A 14,439-nucleotide genomic window follows, 5' to 3' on the forward strand; every position below is an offset into this window, starting at 1 on the left:
GGTCAGTAGTGGTGCTACCAAGCCACTCTTGGTGATGGACATTAAAGACCCCACCCAGAGTACATTCTGTGCCCTTGCCACCCTCTGCGCTTCCTCCAAGTGGTGTTCAACATGGAGGAGCACTGATTCATCAGCTGAGGGAGGGCGGTACGTGGTAATCACCTCGTGGGGTCTGGAGTCGATGTTGAGGACTCCCAGGGCAACTCCCTCCCAACTGCCGGTGGGACCAAGAGATGGTGATGGTGGTGTCTGGGACATTATTGGTAAGATATGATTCTGTGAGGATGACTATGTCAGACTGTTGCTTGACTAGTCTGTGAGACAGCTCTCCCAATTTTGGCACTAGCCCCCAGATGTTAGCAAGGAGGACTTTGCAGGGTCATTGCTGTTCCCGGTGGTCTGGTTTCATTCCTTTTTTGAGACTAGCGGTTTGACAGAGGCCAGGTAAGAGTCAACTGCATTGCTGTGGGTCTGGAATCACATGTAGGCTGTTCACATCTGTGAACCAGATGGGTTTTTACAACAATCAACGATGGTTTCATGGTCATCATCAGACTTTTAATTCCCAATTTTTATTGAATTCAAAACCACCATCTGCCGTGGTGGGATTTGAACCCGGGTCCCCAGAGCATTACCCTGGGTCTCTGGATTACTGGTCCAGCAGCAATACCTCCCCCTATTTGCTGGGGTCCACGAGTACTGTATTTGCAAGTAGCACTCCAAAAGTGTAAATAAAGGACTATAATGGTGGGAAGTGGTGAATTATAGTTAATAAGCCATCGCACTAAGTCAGAGCCTGAATATTATTCAAATTGTGAATGCTTGATAAGTTTTCTCTTCAAAGATTCAATTCGATTTTGTGTTTTGCTTTCCTTCCATTTTCCTCCTTTTATAGAGGTGGCAACGCTGGAAAAAAATGGGAGCAAGCATTGTTAAATTAACATATCTGTGGAATTCACTACCTCAGAATGCAGTGGGATGCCGGGATGCTGAATAAATTTAAGTAGGAGATAGACAGATTTTTAATTAGTAACGGGTTGAAAGGTTATGGGGAGAGGGCGGGAAATTGGAGTTGAGGCCGAAGTGAGATCAGCCACGATCGTAATAAATGGCAGGGCAGGCTCGAGGGGCTGAATTGCCTACTCATGCTCCTAGTTCTTATGTTATCATGAAATTTTATCTACACGGGTTGTTCAATGTAAGTAAACGTGAGGCAATAAAACAAATACAGGCAAATAGCATGGTTGGGTCATTTGCCAATTAAGGCCAATTTTCAGATCAGGTTGCCTTTCAAGTACTGTGACAGTTCTGGTTGTTCTATTTAAGAAGGTCAACCAGGCCTTAAAAGTCAGTGCAGAGGTGAGCAGCAGGGCACAGGGATAAATGGATAAGCCTGGGTTCTTGACCCTTGAAAACGATGCCTCAGAAAGGACCAGACACATTCAAGATGCTGAGTGGGATTGGAAAAATAAGTGCAAATCACTACTCTCGTACATTAGGAGGACGAGGTCAAATAAGCTTAGAGCAGAAAGGACAGATGTAAGGGATTATTTTTTTTACACAGAGGGTGATCAACAGCTGAAACAGGAGGCTAGGAAAAGAGGTCTGAGGCCAGAATATTGGAATTATTTAAGAAATGGCTAAACATTACAATTGGAATACAGGAAATGAGTTTCTTTATCTGAAATTATAATTTGATTTCCAGGCATTAATTGCCTCAATAGCAAATATATAAACAACTAGGACTATAATATGGTTACATATTCTTTCACTGGAAAAAAAACACTGGTACTTTGTTTTCTGACAACGTTTACAGATGGGAGTTACAGTCTGTGCTTATAAATACCAGAGTAAGTAAAGTCTTCTTCTTCCAGATTTGGGTACACCTGCTCTTTGACGTGGTTTTTGCGGTAAATTCGTCCATCGATATTGATCAGTGCTGGCCGAAGAACTTCCATTTTATCTTGTCCTCACCATGAGAGTGCAGCCAGTGGAGGTTAAAGCACGAAATGAGCTCTGTTGGCGAATAAAACAAAGTGAACACTTTCCTGTTAAAAGCCGTTCTGGGTTCCGATTCCATCATGGTGGCTGGTAGGGAACTCCAAATCCTAACATCTCAATGTAAAATACATTCTAGCCTCCTCAATTGATATTAAATTTAAGTGCTCTCTAGTTACATACTTATCAATCAGAGTAAACCTTATTTGGCTCAGAGTAAAACTTTGTCTGATTACATGCCTTAGTATATGCTGCTAAGTTCATTCATGCCTTCATTAGCTGAAGACTTGACTATTCCAACCCACTCCTGGCTGAACTCCCATATTCTATCTTCAAGTCAACCAAACTTTGCTGCCTGTATCCTTACTCCCACCAAGTCTCCTTCACCCACAACCCCTCTGCACACTGACCTACATTGGACCCTGGTCAAGCAATGTTTTGATTTTAAAATTCTCATCCAACCATGTCCCTCCCTATCCCTGTAATCTCCTTCAAGCCCACAACCCTTGGAGATATCTGCGCTAGGCTGACCAACTGTCCCGGATTTTACAGGATAGTCCCGTAATTGGGCTGGTTGGCACCGTGCTCTCCTCTTCGATCTTCTCCCTGGTGGCCTGAAAGCTCTGGCAGCACCTCCCACCTGCCCTCACAGCTCTAGCAGGACAATCCCCCCCCTTGCCCATCCTCCTCACAGCTTCAGCAACCCACCTGCCCTCACAGCTCTAGCAGCAACTCCCTACGGTTGCAGTTTTGTGCCAATGCCAAAGTGTCCCTTAAACTTTTCGCTGGAGTTGGTGACCCTGACCTGCGCTCCTCTAATTTTGGCTTCTTGAGCATCCCTGATTTTAATCGCTCTGCCACTGGTGGCCGTGCCTTTAGCTGCCAATGCCCTAAGTTCTGGAATTCCCTCCCTAAACCTCTCCGCTTCTCTACCTCACCCTCCTCCGTTAAGAAGCTTCTCAAAACCTACCACTTTGACCAAACTTTCAGTCTGCTGTCCCAATATCTCCCTATGTGATTCAGTGCTGGATTTTGCTGCATGTGGCTCCTGTGAAGCCCCTTTTGGGACGGTTGAGTACGTCAATGGCGCTATATCAACACAGGTTTTTGTTGCTGTTGTTGTCCAAGGTTGCCATATCAGTGCAAGTTGTTGTTGTATTGCCCCGCCCCGCAGGTTAATGTTTTAACTAAAAGATGTTTTACACACCGAAAAACACTCAGACCGAAATTAGAAACGAATAAACCCCTCCGGCCAAAGCCAGGACCCTCGGTCCGTCACTTAATTGGGCCCCTTCCGGTGACCGGGTTGGTCCCTTCCGGTGGGTCCGTGGCCAAACCCCTTCCCGGCTCCAGGCCGGGGTGGGGGGGGGGAGACACAAGCTCGATAACTGCCCGATTTATTCAAAACGTACGTGGCGCCGGTGTAAGCGCAAAGGTTGGGCTAAATTCGCTGTGTCCGTGAAATTTTGTCCTCGGCAGCCAGAGATTTAGACAAATATAATGTCAGCAACGCCCGGCCGCTTCTACTTCCAAATACAGGGAGTTAATGTCTTATAGAAAAATTATTTGCACAGCACTCCTGTACGTCTTTACATCAACGAGGGTTTAGCATAGAGTGTTATATTATTTTGTAAATGTTTAAACGTTTGTTAAATTTAAAATGGTCGGTATATTTGTTAAAATGGCCGTAAAGAAAGCCACGTCCCCCTCCTTAGCCGCGAGGAGAATGGTATCGTCCATCCAGCTCTCCGCCCTCAGCGGGCGTCGTGAAGTGACGTAAAAGGTCGACCTCCCGCCGTAAAGCGCGCCAGCCGCCGGGAAAGGCCCCGTTTCGGTTTACGGCAGCGTGTCGGCTATGGCAACCTCGGCGTCGTCCTCGTCCTCCTCGGCGGCGGGCGGTGGTTTCGGGGTGTCCGAGCTAACCCCGCCGCGGAAAGTGCTCTTCACCTCGCCCAAGGGAGCCGGCGAGCTGCTGGAAGGTGAGGGGCAGCCCGGAGAGAACGCAGTGCTCGGGCCTGGTTTTTAGCCCCTCCCCCCACCCTGTGTCCCTGTTTCAGGTCAATGTGGGCAAAGGAGGGGTTGCCAACTCTCCAGGATTGGCCTGGAGTCCTCAGGAATTGAAGATCAATCTCCAGGACACTGCTGTGTGCAAACTAGGAGAAATATCATCGGGAGATTGAAAAATATTGGGGGTTATTTTGCCATTTTTCCTGAATATTTCCCTTTATTAGATATAAAAATGGGGGAAAAGGCTGTTTGATTGACAGTCAAGCATCATCCCATTGGGCAATGGATCTTTTTTGCTTTCCAATTGGCGTAGGAAGGCAGTAGGTCATCAGGATGGATGTTGGCCAACTAGTGGCTGGAGTGCGGGGGCAAATCATTTGATAAAGCCTCCAGGAATACATTTAATCACAATTGGCAACCCGAGCTGGAATCTACTGGACTACAGCCTCTTGTGATTTCACCCTCCACATTTCACCCTCCACACACCTTTGTTACCTCCAGACTTGACTATTCCAATGCTCTCCCATTGTGTCAGCATCACAGACTAATATTCCTATTCCACCAACGTTTATATCGTTAGTGCTAACTAAAGCAGGCATAACCTGCTGACGTGGTTTTTTCTGATCACCTAAGCTTTTAAAATCTAAAGATGGTCTTGAAGATTTCAAGTGATGGGGGGTGCTGTGACTATTTCCTTTCACAGCTTGTTCCACTGTGGGATTCTGAAGGAGATAGCTGAAGAGTTAGTGGTGATCTTTCAGTATTCACTGGAGTCAGGGAGGGTCCCAGAGGACTGGAAAATCGCTAATGTAACCCCCCTGTTTAAGAAGGGAGTGAGGCAAAAGACGGGAAATTACAGGCCGATTAGCCTGACCTCGGTCGTTGGTAAGATTTTAGAGTCCATTATTAAGGATGAGATTTCAGAGTTCTTGGAGGTGCATGGTAAAATCGGGCAAAGTCAGCATGGTTTCATCAAGGGGAGGTCATGCCTGACAAATCTGTTAGAATTCTTTGAGGAGGTAACGAGTAGGTTAGACAAAGGAGAGCCAATGGATGTTATCTACTTGGACTTCCAGAAGGCCTTTGACAAGGTGTCGCACAGGAGGCTGCTCAGTAAGATAAGAGCCCATGGTGTTAGAGGCAAGGTATTAGCATGGATAGAAGATTGGCTGTCTGGCAGGAGGCAGAGAGTGGGGATAAGGGGGTCCTTCTCAGGATGGCGGCTGGTGACTAGTGGAGTTCTGCAGGGGTCAGTGTTGGGACCACAACTTTTCACTTTATACGTTAATGATCTAGATGAAGGAACCAAGGGCATCCTGGCTAAGTTTGCAGATGATACAAAGATAGGTGGAGGGATAGGTAGTATTGAGGAGGCGGGGAGTCTGCAGAAGGATTTGGACAGGTTAGGAGAATGGGCAAAGAAGTGGCAGATGGAATACAACGTGGGGAAGTGTGAGGTCATGCACTTTGGTAGGAAAAATAGAGGCATAGACTATTTTCTAAATGGAGAGAGAATTCAGAAATCTGGAGTGCAAAGGGACTTGGGAGTCCTAGTCCAGGATTCTCTTAAGGTTAACTTGCAGGTTGACACGGTAGTTAGGAAGGTAAATGCAATGTTGGCGTTTATTTTGAGAGGACTAGAATATAAAAGCAGGGATGTGCTGCTGAGGCTTTATAAGGCTCTGGTCAGACCACATTTAGAATATTGTGAGCAATTTTGGGTCCCGTATGTCAGGAAGGATGTGCTGGCCCTGGAGAGGGTCCAGAGGAGGTTCACGAGAATGATCCCAGGAATGAAAGGCTTAACATATGAGGAACGTTTGAGGACTCTTGGGTCTATACTCGATGGAGTTTAGAAGGTTGAGGGGGGATCTGATTGAAACTTACAGAATACTGAAAGGCCTGGATAGAGTGGACGTGGGGAAGATGTTTCCATTAGTAGGAGAGACTAGGACCCAAGGGCACAGCCTCAGAGTAGAGGGAAGACCTTTTAGAACAGAGATGAGGAGAAACTTCTTTAGCCAGAGAGTGGTGAATCTATGGAATTCATTGCCACAGAAGGCCAGGTCATTGAGTTATTTAAGACCAAGATAGATAGGTTCTTGATTGGTATGGGGATCAAAGGTTACGGGGAGAATGGGGTTGAGAAACTTATCAGCCATGATTGAATGGCGGAGCAGACTCGATGGGCCGAATGGCCTAATTTCTGCTCCTATGTCTTATGGTCTTATGTCCTTGGGAAGTAAAGGTTGTTGATGCATTGTCCCAGAGACACATGCTCTTTGTGGTTTGTGTAGATTGCTACCTTGTGTTCTGTCATTGCTGGAGGGCACCAGGTATTTGTTTTTATCAATTCCCACTCCTGACCATCTTTCACCTACCAGAGCACAAGAAATAGGAGCAGGCATAGACCATTGGGCCCCTCGAACCTGCTCCGCCATTCAGTACAATCATGGCTGATTTAGGTTTTAATCTCTGCTTTCCTAGCTGCTCCGAAATCCCTTGATTCCCTGAGAGACCAAAAATTTGTCTTATGTCATCCTTTAAATATAGTCAATGATGGAGCATTCACAACCCTCTGGGGTAGAGAATTCCAAAGATTCACAACTCTTTGAATGAAGAAATTTCTGCTCTTCTCATTGCTAAATGATTGACCCCTTAATCCTGGGACTGTGCCCGTGTTTTAGATTCCCCAGCCAACAGAAACAACCTCTGTCTACCACGTCGTGCCCCTTGTATGTTTCAATGAGATCGCCTCTCATCTTTATAAACTCAAGAAGATAAGCCCAATTTACTTAACCTCTTGTCATAGGACAACCCCCTCATCCCAGGGGCCAATCTAGTGAACCTTCGCTGTACCACCTCCAATGCAAGTATATCCTTCCTTAAATATGGAGCTATTTAAAATTACGCTCCTTCCAAAAGAACTAAAGATCATCCAAAACTCTGCTGCTCTTCTCCTAATTCACACTAATTTTCTGTTCATCTGTCACCCCTGTCTGGGCTCGACATTGGGTCCTGGTTTGGTGACACCTTGATTTTTAAATGATTTTCAAATCCCTTCGTGGCCACACCCCTCCCCATCTCTGGAGCCTCCTCCGGCCCCCACTAGACTCTAGAATATCTGCGTTCATCTAATTTGACCACTTTTAATCAACTCACATTGGCAGTCTATGCCACAGCCCTAACCTCTAATTCCCTCCCCAAACCTCTTTACCATTCCTCTGTGAAATCGCTCTTTAAAATCTACCCTCTTGACCAAGCTTTTGGTTTCAATCCGACAGTTTAAATGTGTAATGCTACCTGGTACACTGCATACAAGTGGTTCATTGTCCATAAAATTGCACCGTTGTAAAATAAACTTTGTTGAAGTATAAAGGAAGGAGAAAGTGTCAGCTGTGGCTCAGTTCATAGCACCCTCGCCTTTGAATCAGAAGGTTGTGGGTTCATGTCCCACTCCTGGAAAAAAAGAGTCAAGAACTGTGAATGTACTCGAAAGAGTTGAAAAAGAGAGGCATGGTGTTGAAGCTTATCATCTTGGGCATACCGGCTAGCTCAGTCGGTAGAGCATGAGACACTTAATTTCAGGGTCGTGAGTTCGAGTCCCACGCTGGGCGCAATAATAAATATAAAGGAAGGAGAAAAATGAATCATCCAGATGAAAGATTCCGTTTGGGAGAACTTGCTGGTGTGTATTTGCTGCTAAATGAAGTGGACTGTATTTCAAAGCCTTGTTCCTGTTTTGACAGATGCCACTGAGAGGTTCCTTTGTGAAGCAGTTTTCAGCTATCAGGTGGCTCACACGTTGAGGCAGGTGAAACGAGGTAAAGTCACGAATCCAGTGGTGGAACTGGGACCATATTTAATTTCAAGGGTAATTGGGGATGGGCGACAAATGCTGGCTTTGCCAGTGATGCCCACATCCCATGAAAGAATTTTTAAAAAAAGCCACATTTTAGCCTCAAAAACATTGTGATACGGCCTTACCTTCTTTTAGCAGGACTTCTTGTTTGTTGATTTTTCTTAATAATACAAGATTTAAATTTATACAATGTTTTACCCATTCTCTCAAAACACCACAAAGTGATTCATGCACTGGATTAATTTGAAAATGACATAACCGTGGGCGAATGCAGCGTGCGTTTTGCCTCAAGCCATATTGAGATAAGTGAGTAATTAATCTGTTTCTCGTCTGTTGAGGGAGGAATATTGCCCATGGTTACCAAGAGTTTTGAGAGCTGTCAGATTTCGGAGTAAGGTCTTCTAAATTCTGGAAGGCCCCAACGTGTGTGTGAGAACAGGTTTTTCAGTGGATGAAATCATTTTTGTAAATCTGTTATCTTATCTGAAAGTCTCCACAAGCACTAAATTAGCCAGAGGAGCACATCTTTTTCCTGAAATGACAGCCAGGCTATCAGCAGTGAAATCAGCAAATGTGAGATTAGCTCGGGGAAAGGGGAAACTGAAGTTTGTTTTTACATTGAGAAGCCAAGCCAGCTTTGTCCCCCAATCTAACCATTATCAGGAGGAAACAAGCTACGGCTCTTTAAGATAATATTGTCTATTCGGGAACATAACTAAAACAGATAACGAGCAATTGAAGCATTTCTTCCAATTACAATTTCACTTACTCCCTCTTTCCCCCTTAGAGCAACAGTGTTCCCGGATGGAGAAACTGGCCGGCTTGGTTGAGGAGTTGGAGGCAGATGAATGGCGCTACAAACCAATCGAACAGCTGCTGGGATTCACTCCTTCCTCTGGATGAGATGAGACAGACTGGATTTAGTTCTTCGATTTGAAAGCTTTATGCTCTTCAGCAGATTGAAACTGGGAGATTAAACAAAATTATTTTTCTCTGTTTAAAAAAAAAATGTGCACCAGTGAGTGTTTTGAATGTACATAATAGATGTGGGGATCTGTGTTCAGGGGATTTATTTGGGTCATTTAAAGACTTCTTAAAAAATGAGGTATGGATCTGTGAGCTGAACTGTTAATAAATTGACATTATTTTACAAACTAATTTTCTGGGCTGAATGCTAACTTCAGACAATAGGTGTTTAGATTGGAAAAGAGGAGAATCTGGTGGTTTAAAGGGTTGGAAAACTGATACTACAGTTAAAATATTCATAACTTGTGTTTGGAAGGCATAACGTGGAGAGGGTAAATTTCCAGCAACTTACTGTGGCCGAACTGATCAAATACAGATCATGTTTGAAAGATGGAGCCAGAAATTGCTGGAACAGGCATCCTGCAGTAAGTCTCATGGGTTTATTTTGTTTCTACGCCCCCATCCTTCTGCTCACAAAAATTTGCACCACAAATTACTGCAAGTGCGAGTTGGTAATGGGGCATCTGGGACCCAGGTGAACGACAGGACAAACAGTCTTATCTCCTTTAACCATTGAAATTTAAGAATAGAGAGAGAAACAGAAGAATGACAGAAGAAAATACAGTGAATTGGTCAAATTAGATACAGAAAGAAGTAGAGGAGACAATCTTAAGAACCTTGGACGTTTTTGCTATGTTAAACACACTATATACAAGCAAGTTGCTGTTGAAAGATTGGATTCAGAGAAAGAAAAAAATAGAAGAAAAAGTGGGAGAAGGGGGGCGTCAAATAATGCAAAAAGGCTCTGGGAGCAGTTTATTAGTGGGAATCAGCTTCCACAGTTTGTTGTTTCTTTCCTGGAGATTCAAGGTTGAGTGGCATCGCAGAAACATATCTTGCCATTAAAAGAATCCATCCATTGTTAAAATACCAGTCCCAGCTTTGAGGTGAGTTTGTTTTAACAGTGCAAATGCAGCTTGTTGAAACTCACGGGGAGGTTGATTGAGCTTTGGTTCGAGAGGCTAATGGCAGAGCACCACATCATCCAGAAACTAGTAGTAATTCACAACTCAATGTCTATCTCAACCTGGGCCCAAATTGCTGGGTCTTTTTACATTCATCGTGGTCTATGCATTAAATGCACTATTATTTTCCCATCAATTTCCGGGTCTTTAAATTCAATTGTAATTTACCAAGATCATCAATCAGCCATTTCAGCATTATGGCTTAGTGGGTAGCACTCTTGCCTCTGAGCCAGAAGGTGCCAGGTTCAAGTCCCACTCCAAAGACTTAAACACAAAATTTATGCTGACAATGCAGTACTGAGGGAAAGCTGCACTGTCAGAACAATTGTCTTTCTGATCAGACCTCAAACATAGGTCACTCTACTCTCTAAGGTGGGCATAAAAGAACCCATGGCATTATTTCAAAGGACAGCAGGGGAGTTAGCCCCTCTGTCCTGACCAACATTTATCCCTCAACCAATATCACTAAAACAGATCTAATCTTTATCACATTGCTGTCTGTGGGAGCCCATTGAATAACTAATAATTATATTCTCGGTGTCCAACTTACACTCTGACAATGCACTCAGGCCTGAACCACAAACCAATTGAGTTGAGAGACTTCCTTACAGGCTGGATAGCCTACTCCTATTCCTTTGCCTGGCTCAGATTGCATTACAATGTCGTGCTCTTCATGGTTTCCAAATCCTCAAATAGGTAACCAATGTGGGCAATTAAATGCGGAGACATGGGTATTTGTCACAGTACAGATTTATTTCTATTGAAGAGCAAAATAAGTTACAACTGATTTCAGCCCCTGCATAAAGTACAATGTATATACAACTATAAATAATTTCCAAATCATTAATTCAACACATCTGTCGATTTGCTCCATTAGAAGTGACTAGTGCACATGTACAAACTTGGTTCATGCGTAGTCATGTCTTTCCTGCTTTGCGCTGTGCCAGTCTCCTCCCCAGTTGAGTGTTTCGCAGTCTGCACGGCAGGGTGCTGGCCAGGAAACTGTAGGCCTCTGCTCCAGTTCATCAAAAAAAGTCCAGTGGTGGGGGTTTGCTCATTGGCTGTGAGTATTTTCAGCAGTGCTGCTGGCTAATCAAAATCCAGTCTTAAGACAAATTTCAAGGGTCTTTTTTTAAGTAATCATCATCTCCATCGCTATGCCATGTGAGAAGACAGAGGGAAACAAGGAATAAACAAATAATTTGAAAGAGTAACAAATCGTTTGACAAAAGCAGGTTAAATATTTCCTTTATATGATTTTTAAAAAAAATCAAAGTTTTCATTTCATCCCTCAAAATCCCTTTGTCGAAGGCAGCTCTCCTTTATTCTGCTAATTCTTCCCATGACCCCACAGACCCACTCCAGGACTTGAGCACAAAAATCAAGGCTGACATTCCAGTACACTACTGTACTGAGGAAGTGCTGCATTGTCAGAGGTGCTGTCGTTCGGATGAGATGTTAAACTGAGGCCCCATCTCAGGTGGATGTGAAAGATCCCATGGCACTATTTCAAAAGAAGAACAGGGAGAGTTCTCCCCGGCATTCTGGCCATTCTTTATCCTTCAATCAGTATCAATAAAACAGATGATCTGGTCATTATCACATTGTTGGGAGTTTGCTGTGTGCCATTCTGGCTGCTGCATTTCTTATATTTCAACAGTAACTGTACTTCAAAAGTACTTCATTAGCTGTAAAACTCTCTGTGACATCCAGTGGCTGCGAAAAGCACTATATAAATGCAATTTTTTTTTTAAATCAGGGACAGTGGTGGTGATTAGTCTACTAACAGTTCCAACATAACAGAGTTGTGATCCAAAAATCACAGAGCTGGTGAATATGATTAAAACCAAGGTGCTTTACCTATTCAGAGATCACAGTGCTACCAAACCATAGCTGTTTAATTACCAGTTGTACCCCGTACATGGTTGGAGATCCATACAACCTCTGTCCTCGTCAAACTATACCTAAATTCTCTGGATTTATCTGGGTAGTATGTGTTTCTACAGGAATAGTCTCTAGAGCTTGATTAGGAGGCTGTTCAATGTGCTAATCAGTTTCTGTATCTGCCAGACACCCAACTGATAAAAAGAAATGAAAGTAAATGAATGTTAATATCTAGAGGACATACCTGGTCTCTGGTTACTGATGTGGCAGACTCCGTTCTAACCATGCAGGGAAGCCTGAACTTCCGATAGCCTGGTACAGCTCGGCGTGCTCATCTTTTGGGCTCTCTGGTAGAGATCTACATCTCCAAAGTAGCGGGCACGATATAACAATCCCTCTTCTGTATAGACAAAATAAAAATGTTAGTGGGAATGGGCAGTTTGTACCACGAATATCCATTGCGATTTTGCAAGTCAACACACTTCATCAACAGCAACTTTGGCAGAGCAGAATAAATACTTGTATTCATCTATCGTGCTTTACAACATCTCAAAGCATGACAATAAAATATTTTAATGTACAGTGACTTATGTGGGGAAACATAATAGCCATTTTAGATGTAGTTACAGCCCACAAAAACTGAGATGAATGACAAATTAGCCTGTTGTTTGTGAAGTTGATAAGGGTCAAACATCAGTCAAAGCGCTGAAATAGTTTTGTGCCCTTCAAGTAATGGTATGGAGCCTTTTACGTCCACCAGAATTACCAGACAGCAAGATGTAAGCTCCATTTAATATGTAAAGCACCTTCTGCAGTTTTGCAGTCCCCAGTCTGCTTGACATGGCTGGAATACTATCAACTACAAGTTCCCATTCAAGTCACAAGCCTTTCCAACTTGGCATACTGTTTATTCCTGTTGCATTACTGTCTATTCATCGCTGCTGGGTTGAAACCTTACTTCACAGTATTTGGGAGTACGTTCACCACATGGATAGCAGCAGTTTAAGAAGATGGTTCACCACCACCTTTTCAAGGAAACTAGAGATGGGAAATTGATGCTGGTCCCCCACATCCCGAGAATGACTTAAAAAAGCTTGTGATGTTAAAATAATTATAGAGAGTCGCAGGGTGAGTTACTGGGATACACAGGATGCTTTCATCTGGTTCATGTACCCACAGTTAGCCTGCATCTTCTGGGCTGCAGTTCATTCTATGTACAAAATCATTCTGCTCCCCCTCCCCAATCCCCTACAATCACTCACTCTGCTGTTTCTCTTTCCAGCAGTTATTCCTCAAGTTTGCAATGAAATCCTCTTCCACATTCCGTTCCACCAACTTCAGGTTCTGCCCCATATATTCCGCTGTAAATTTATCTGCCACAAAATAATGCACCTTCAGTACTTCTGTCGTTCGTCTGTGAATGTGACCAGTGGACCTGAGAACGGACAACAGCTCAAGGTTAGAAAACTTTCACCATTGGTGCTGTTTCTACAAAAGCACAGTACTGCAGATGCTGAAAATCTGAAACAGTAACAGAAAACGATGGAAACACTTAGCACGTCGGGGGACATCTGTGGAGAGAGAAATAGTTAACATTTCAGGCCGATGGCCATTCATCAGTGCTATATAAAGCTAATACCGCACCAAAGCGTTCTACTTTACATTACATTTTTTACACCTCTTACATCTTTTGTGGTGTCCCAAATGATCCATTAGATACTTGAGGTCATGTCTATCCTGAGACAGAGGGTGGTACGCAAAGGTAATACATGATGCTCTGTCAGGTGATCTCCCCTTCTCAATGGTCTCTCTGCTCAATGCCTCACTGGTAAATAACAACCAATTGCAAGCATGAACTCCATCCTATCACCAATTATTGGCAGACCGTGTTGAAACTTTACACATTCATGTATAAAACTAGAAATTTAGGTTACTGTTTGGGGGCTAAAAGGGGTGGGGAGGGAGAAGGGGTCTTATATCTGAGTCATTGTGATGGGTGTTACTATAGATCACTCTGGGAAGCACACTCTCACTCTTGGGGCAGAATTTTACGTTCCACAGGTGGGCACGTGCCCAACCCGATCGGGCGTAAAATCACATGAGATGAGGTCAGGCGAGCGTCCCAACGTCATCGCACATTCACGCAATATTTCACTTGGCAGACATGTGCAAAAGTGGGCACCACGCCCACTGACAATTAAAACCGTTAATGCTGCAATCGTCTACGATTTTTTGTGGCCCGTCCAACCTTACGGTGGGCGGACAGGCGAATTGGCCAGGCGGCCTTTACATTTTTCATGAAACCTCATGCAAGGGCGGGATGAAATCTCAGTTAGGAAATAAAAAGAAATATCTGGGGACAGCATTTTTATGAAGTATGCTTTCAGGTGCTTGATTGTGATGCGTGGGCATTTTTTTGCTGCTTTTTAGTGCTTCGTTTTATTATCTGCAGCTCCCTAAGGCGTCTGGCTGCCTTCAGGGACCTCTCTCGCAGTGCTCAGCCCGGCCTGCGGTGATGTCATCGCCCGCCCTCTCCCCGCCCCCACCCCGGCAGCACTGAGCTTCTCAGCGCTCGTTTCGCACTGTCTGGCCGTTAAACGGCCAGCCAGCGTGAAATAGCAGTCGGGAGCCAATCGCGGTCAGGGGCCCACTTCCCAACTGCTCCCGGGCTCGCCAATCACGCGCACCCGACAAGGG

General features: G+C 44.3%; 3 protein-coding genes across 4 annotated transcripts in view; 1 reads left to right on the forward strand and 2 right to left on the reverse strand.

The window, feature by feature from the left end:
- ascc1 (activating signal cointegrator 1 complex subunit 1) overlaps positions 1–3,456 on the reverse strand; it is a 49,204-nt gene extending 45,748 nt beyond the window's left edge. Inside the window, exons 1-2 of one of the 2 annotated variants that reach the window (XM_078530953.1) lie at positions 3,206–3,456; positions 1,847–2,016 (exon numbers count right to left, since the gene is read on the reverse strand). In XM_078530953.1, the coding sequence (XP_078387079.1) occupies positions 1,847–1,958 (112 nt within the window). In that variant the 5' untranslated portion in view covers positions 1,959–2,016; positions 3,206–3,456. Of the gene's footprint in view, positions 1–1,846; positions 2,017–2,968 lie in introns of both variants that reach the window. The other variant, XM_078530954.1, reaches the window with a different exon arrangement.
- Positions 3,457–3,594: 138 nt separating this feature from the next.
- Positions 3,595–9,025, forward strand: anapc16 (anaphase promoting complex subunit 16). The gene is made up of 3 exons (XM_078530958.1): positions 3,595–3,977; positions 7,755–7,829; positions 8,655–9,025. Exons 1-3 carry the CDS (start codon positions 3,854–3,856, stop codon positions 8,768–8,770), a joined length of 315 nt encoding a protein of 104 aa, XP_078387084.1. The 5' UTR covers positions 3,595–3,853; the 3' UTR covers positions 8,771–9,025.
- A 1,565-nt stretch (positions 9,026–10,590) lies between these two features.
- dnajb12a (DnaJ heat shock protein family (Hsp40) member B12a) overlaps positions 10,591–14,439 on the reverse strand; it is a 29,112-nt gene continuing 25,263 nt past the window's right edge. The window contains exons 7-9 of the mRNA XM_078530952.1: positions 13,005–13,177; positions 11,987–12,142; positions 10,591–11,013 (exon numbers count right to left, since the gene is read on the reverse strand). Of these exons, the coding sequence (XP_078387078.1) occupies positions 12,021–12,142; positions 13,005–13,177 (295 nt within the window). The 3' untranslated portion in view covers positions 10,591–11,013; positions 11,987–12,020. The remainder of the gene's footprint in view (positions 11,014–11,986; positions 12,143–13,004; positions 13,178–14,439) is intronic.

The sequence above is a fragment of the Cetorhinus maximus genome, chromosome 27 (genome assembly GCF_964194155.1).
Source record: "Cetorhinus maximus chromosome 27, sCetMax3.hap1.1, whole genome shotgun sequence".
NCBI classification, from domain to species: Eukaryota; Metazoa; Chordata; class Chondrichthyes; order Lamniformes; family Cetorhinidae; genus Cetorhinus; species Cetorhinus maximus.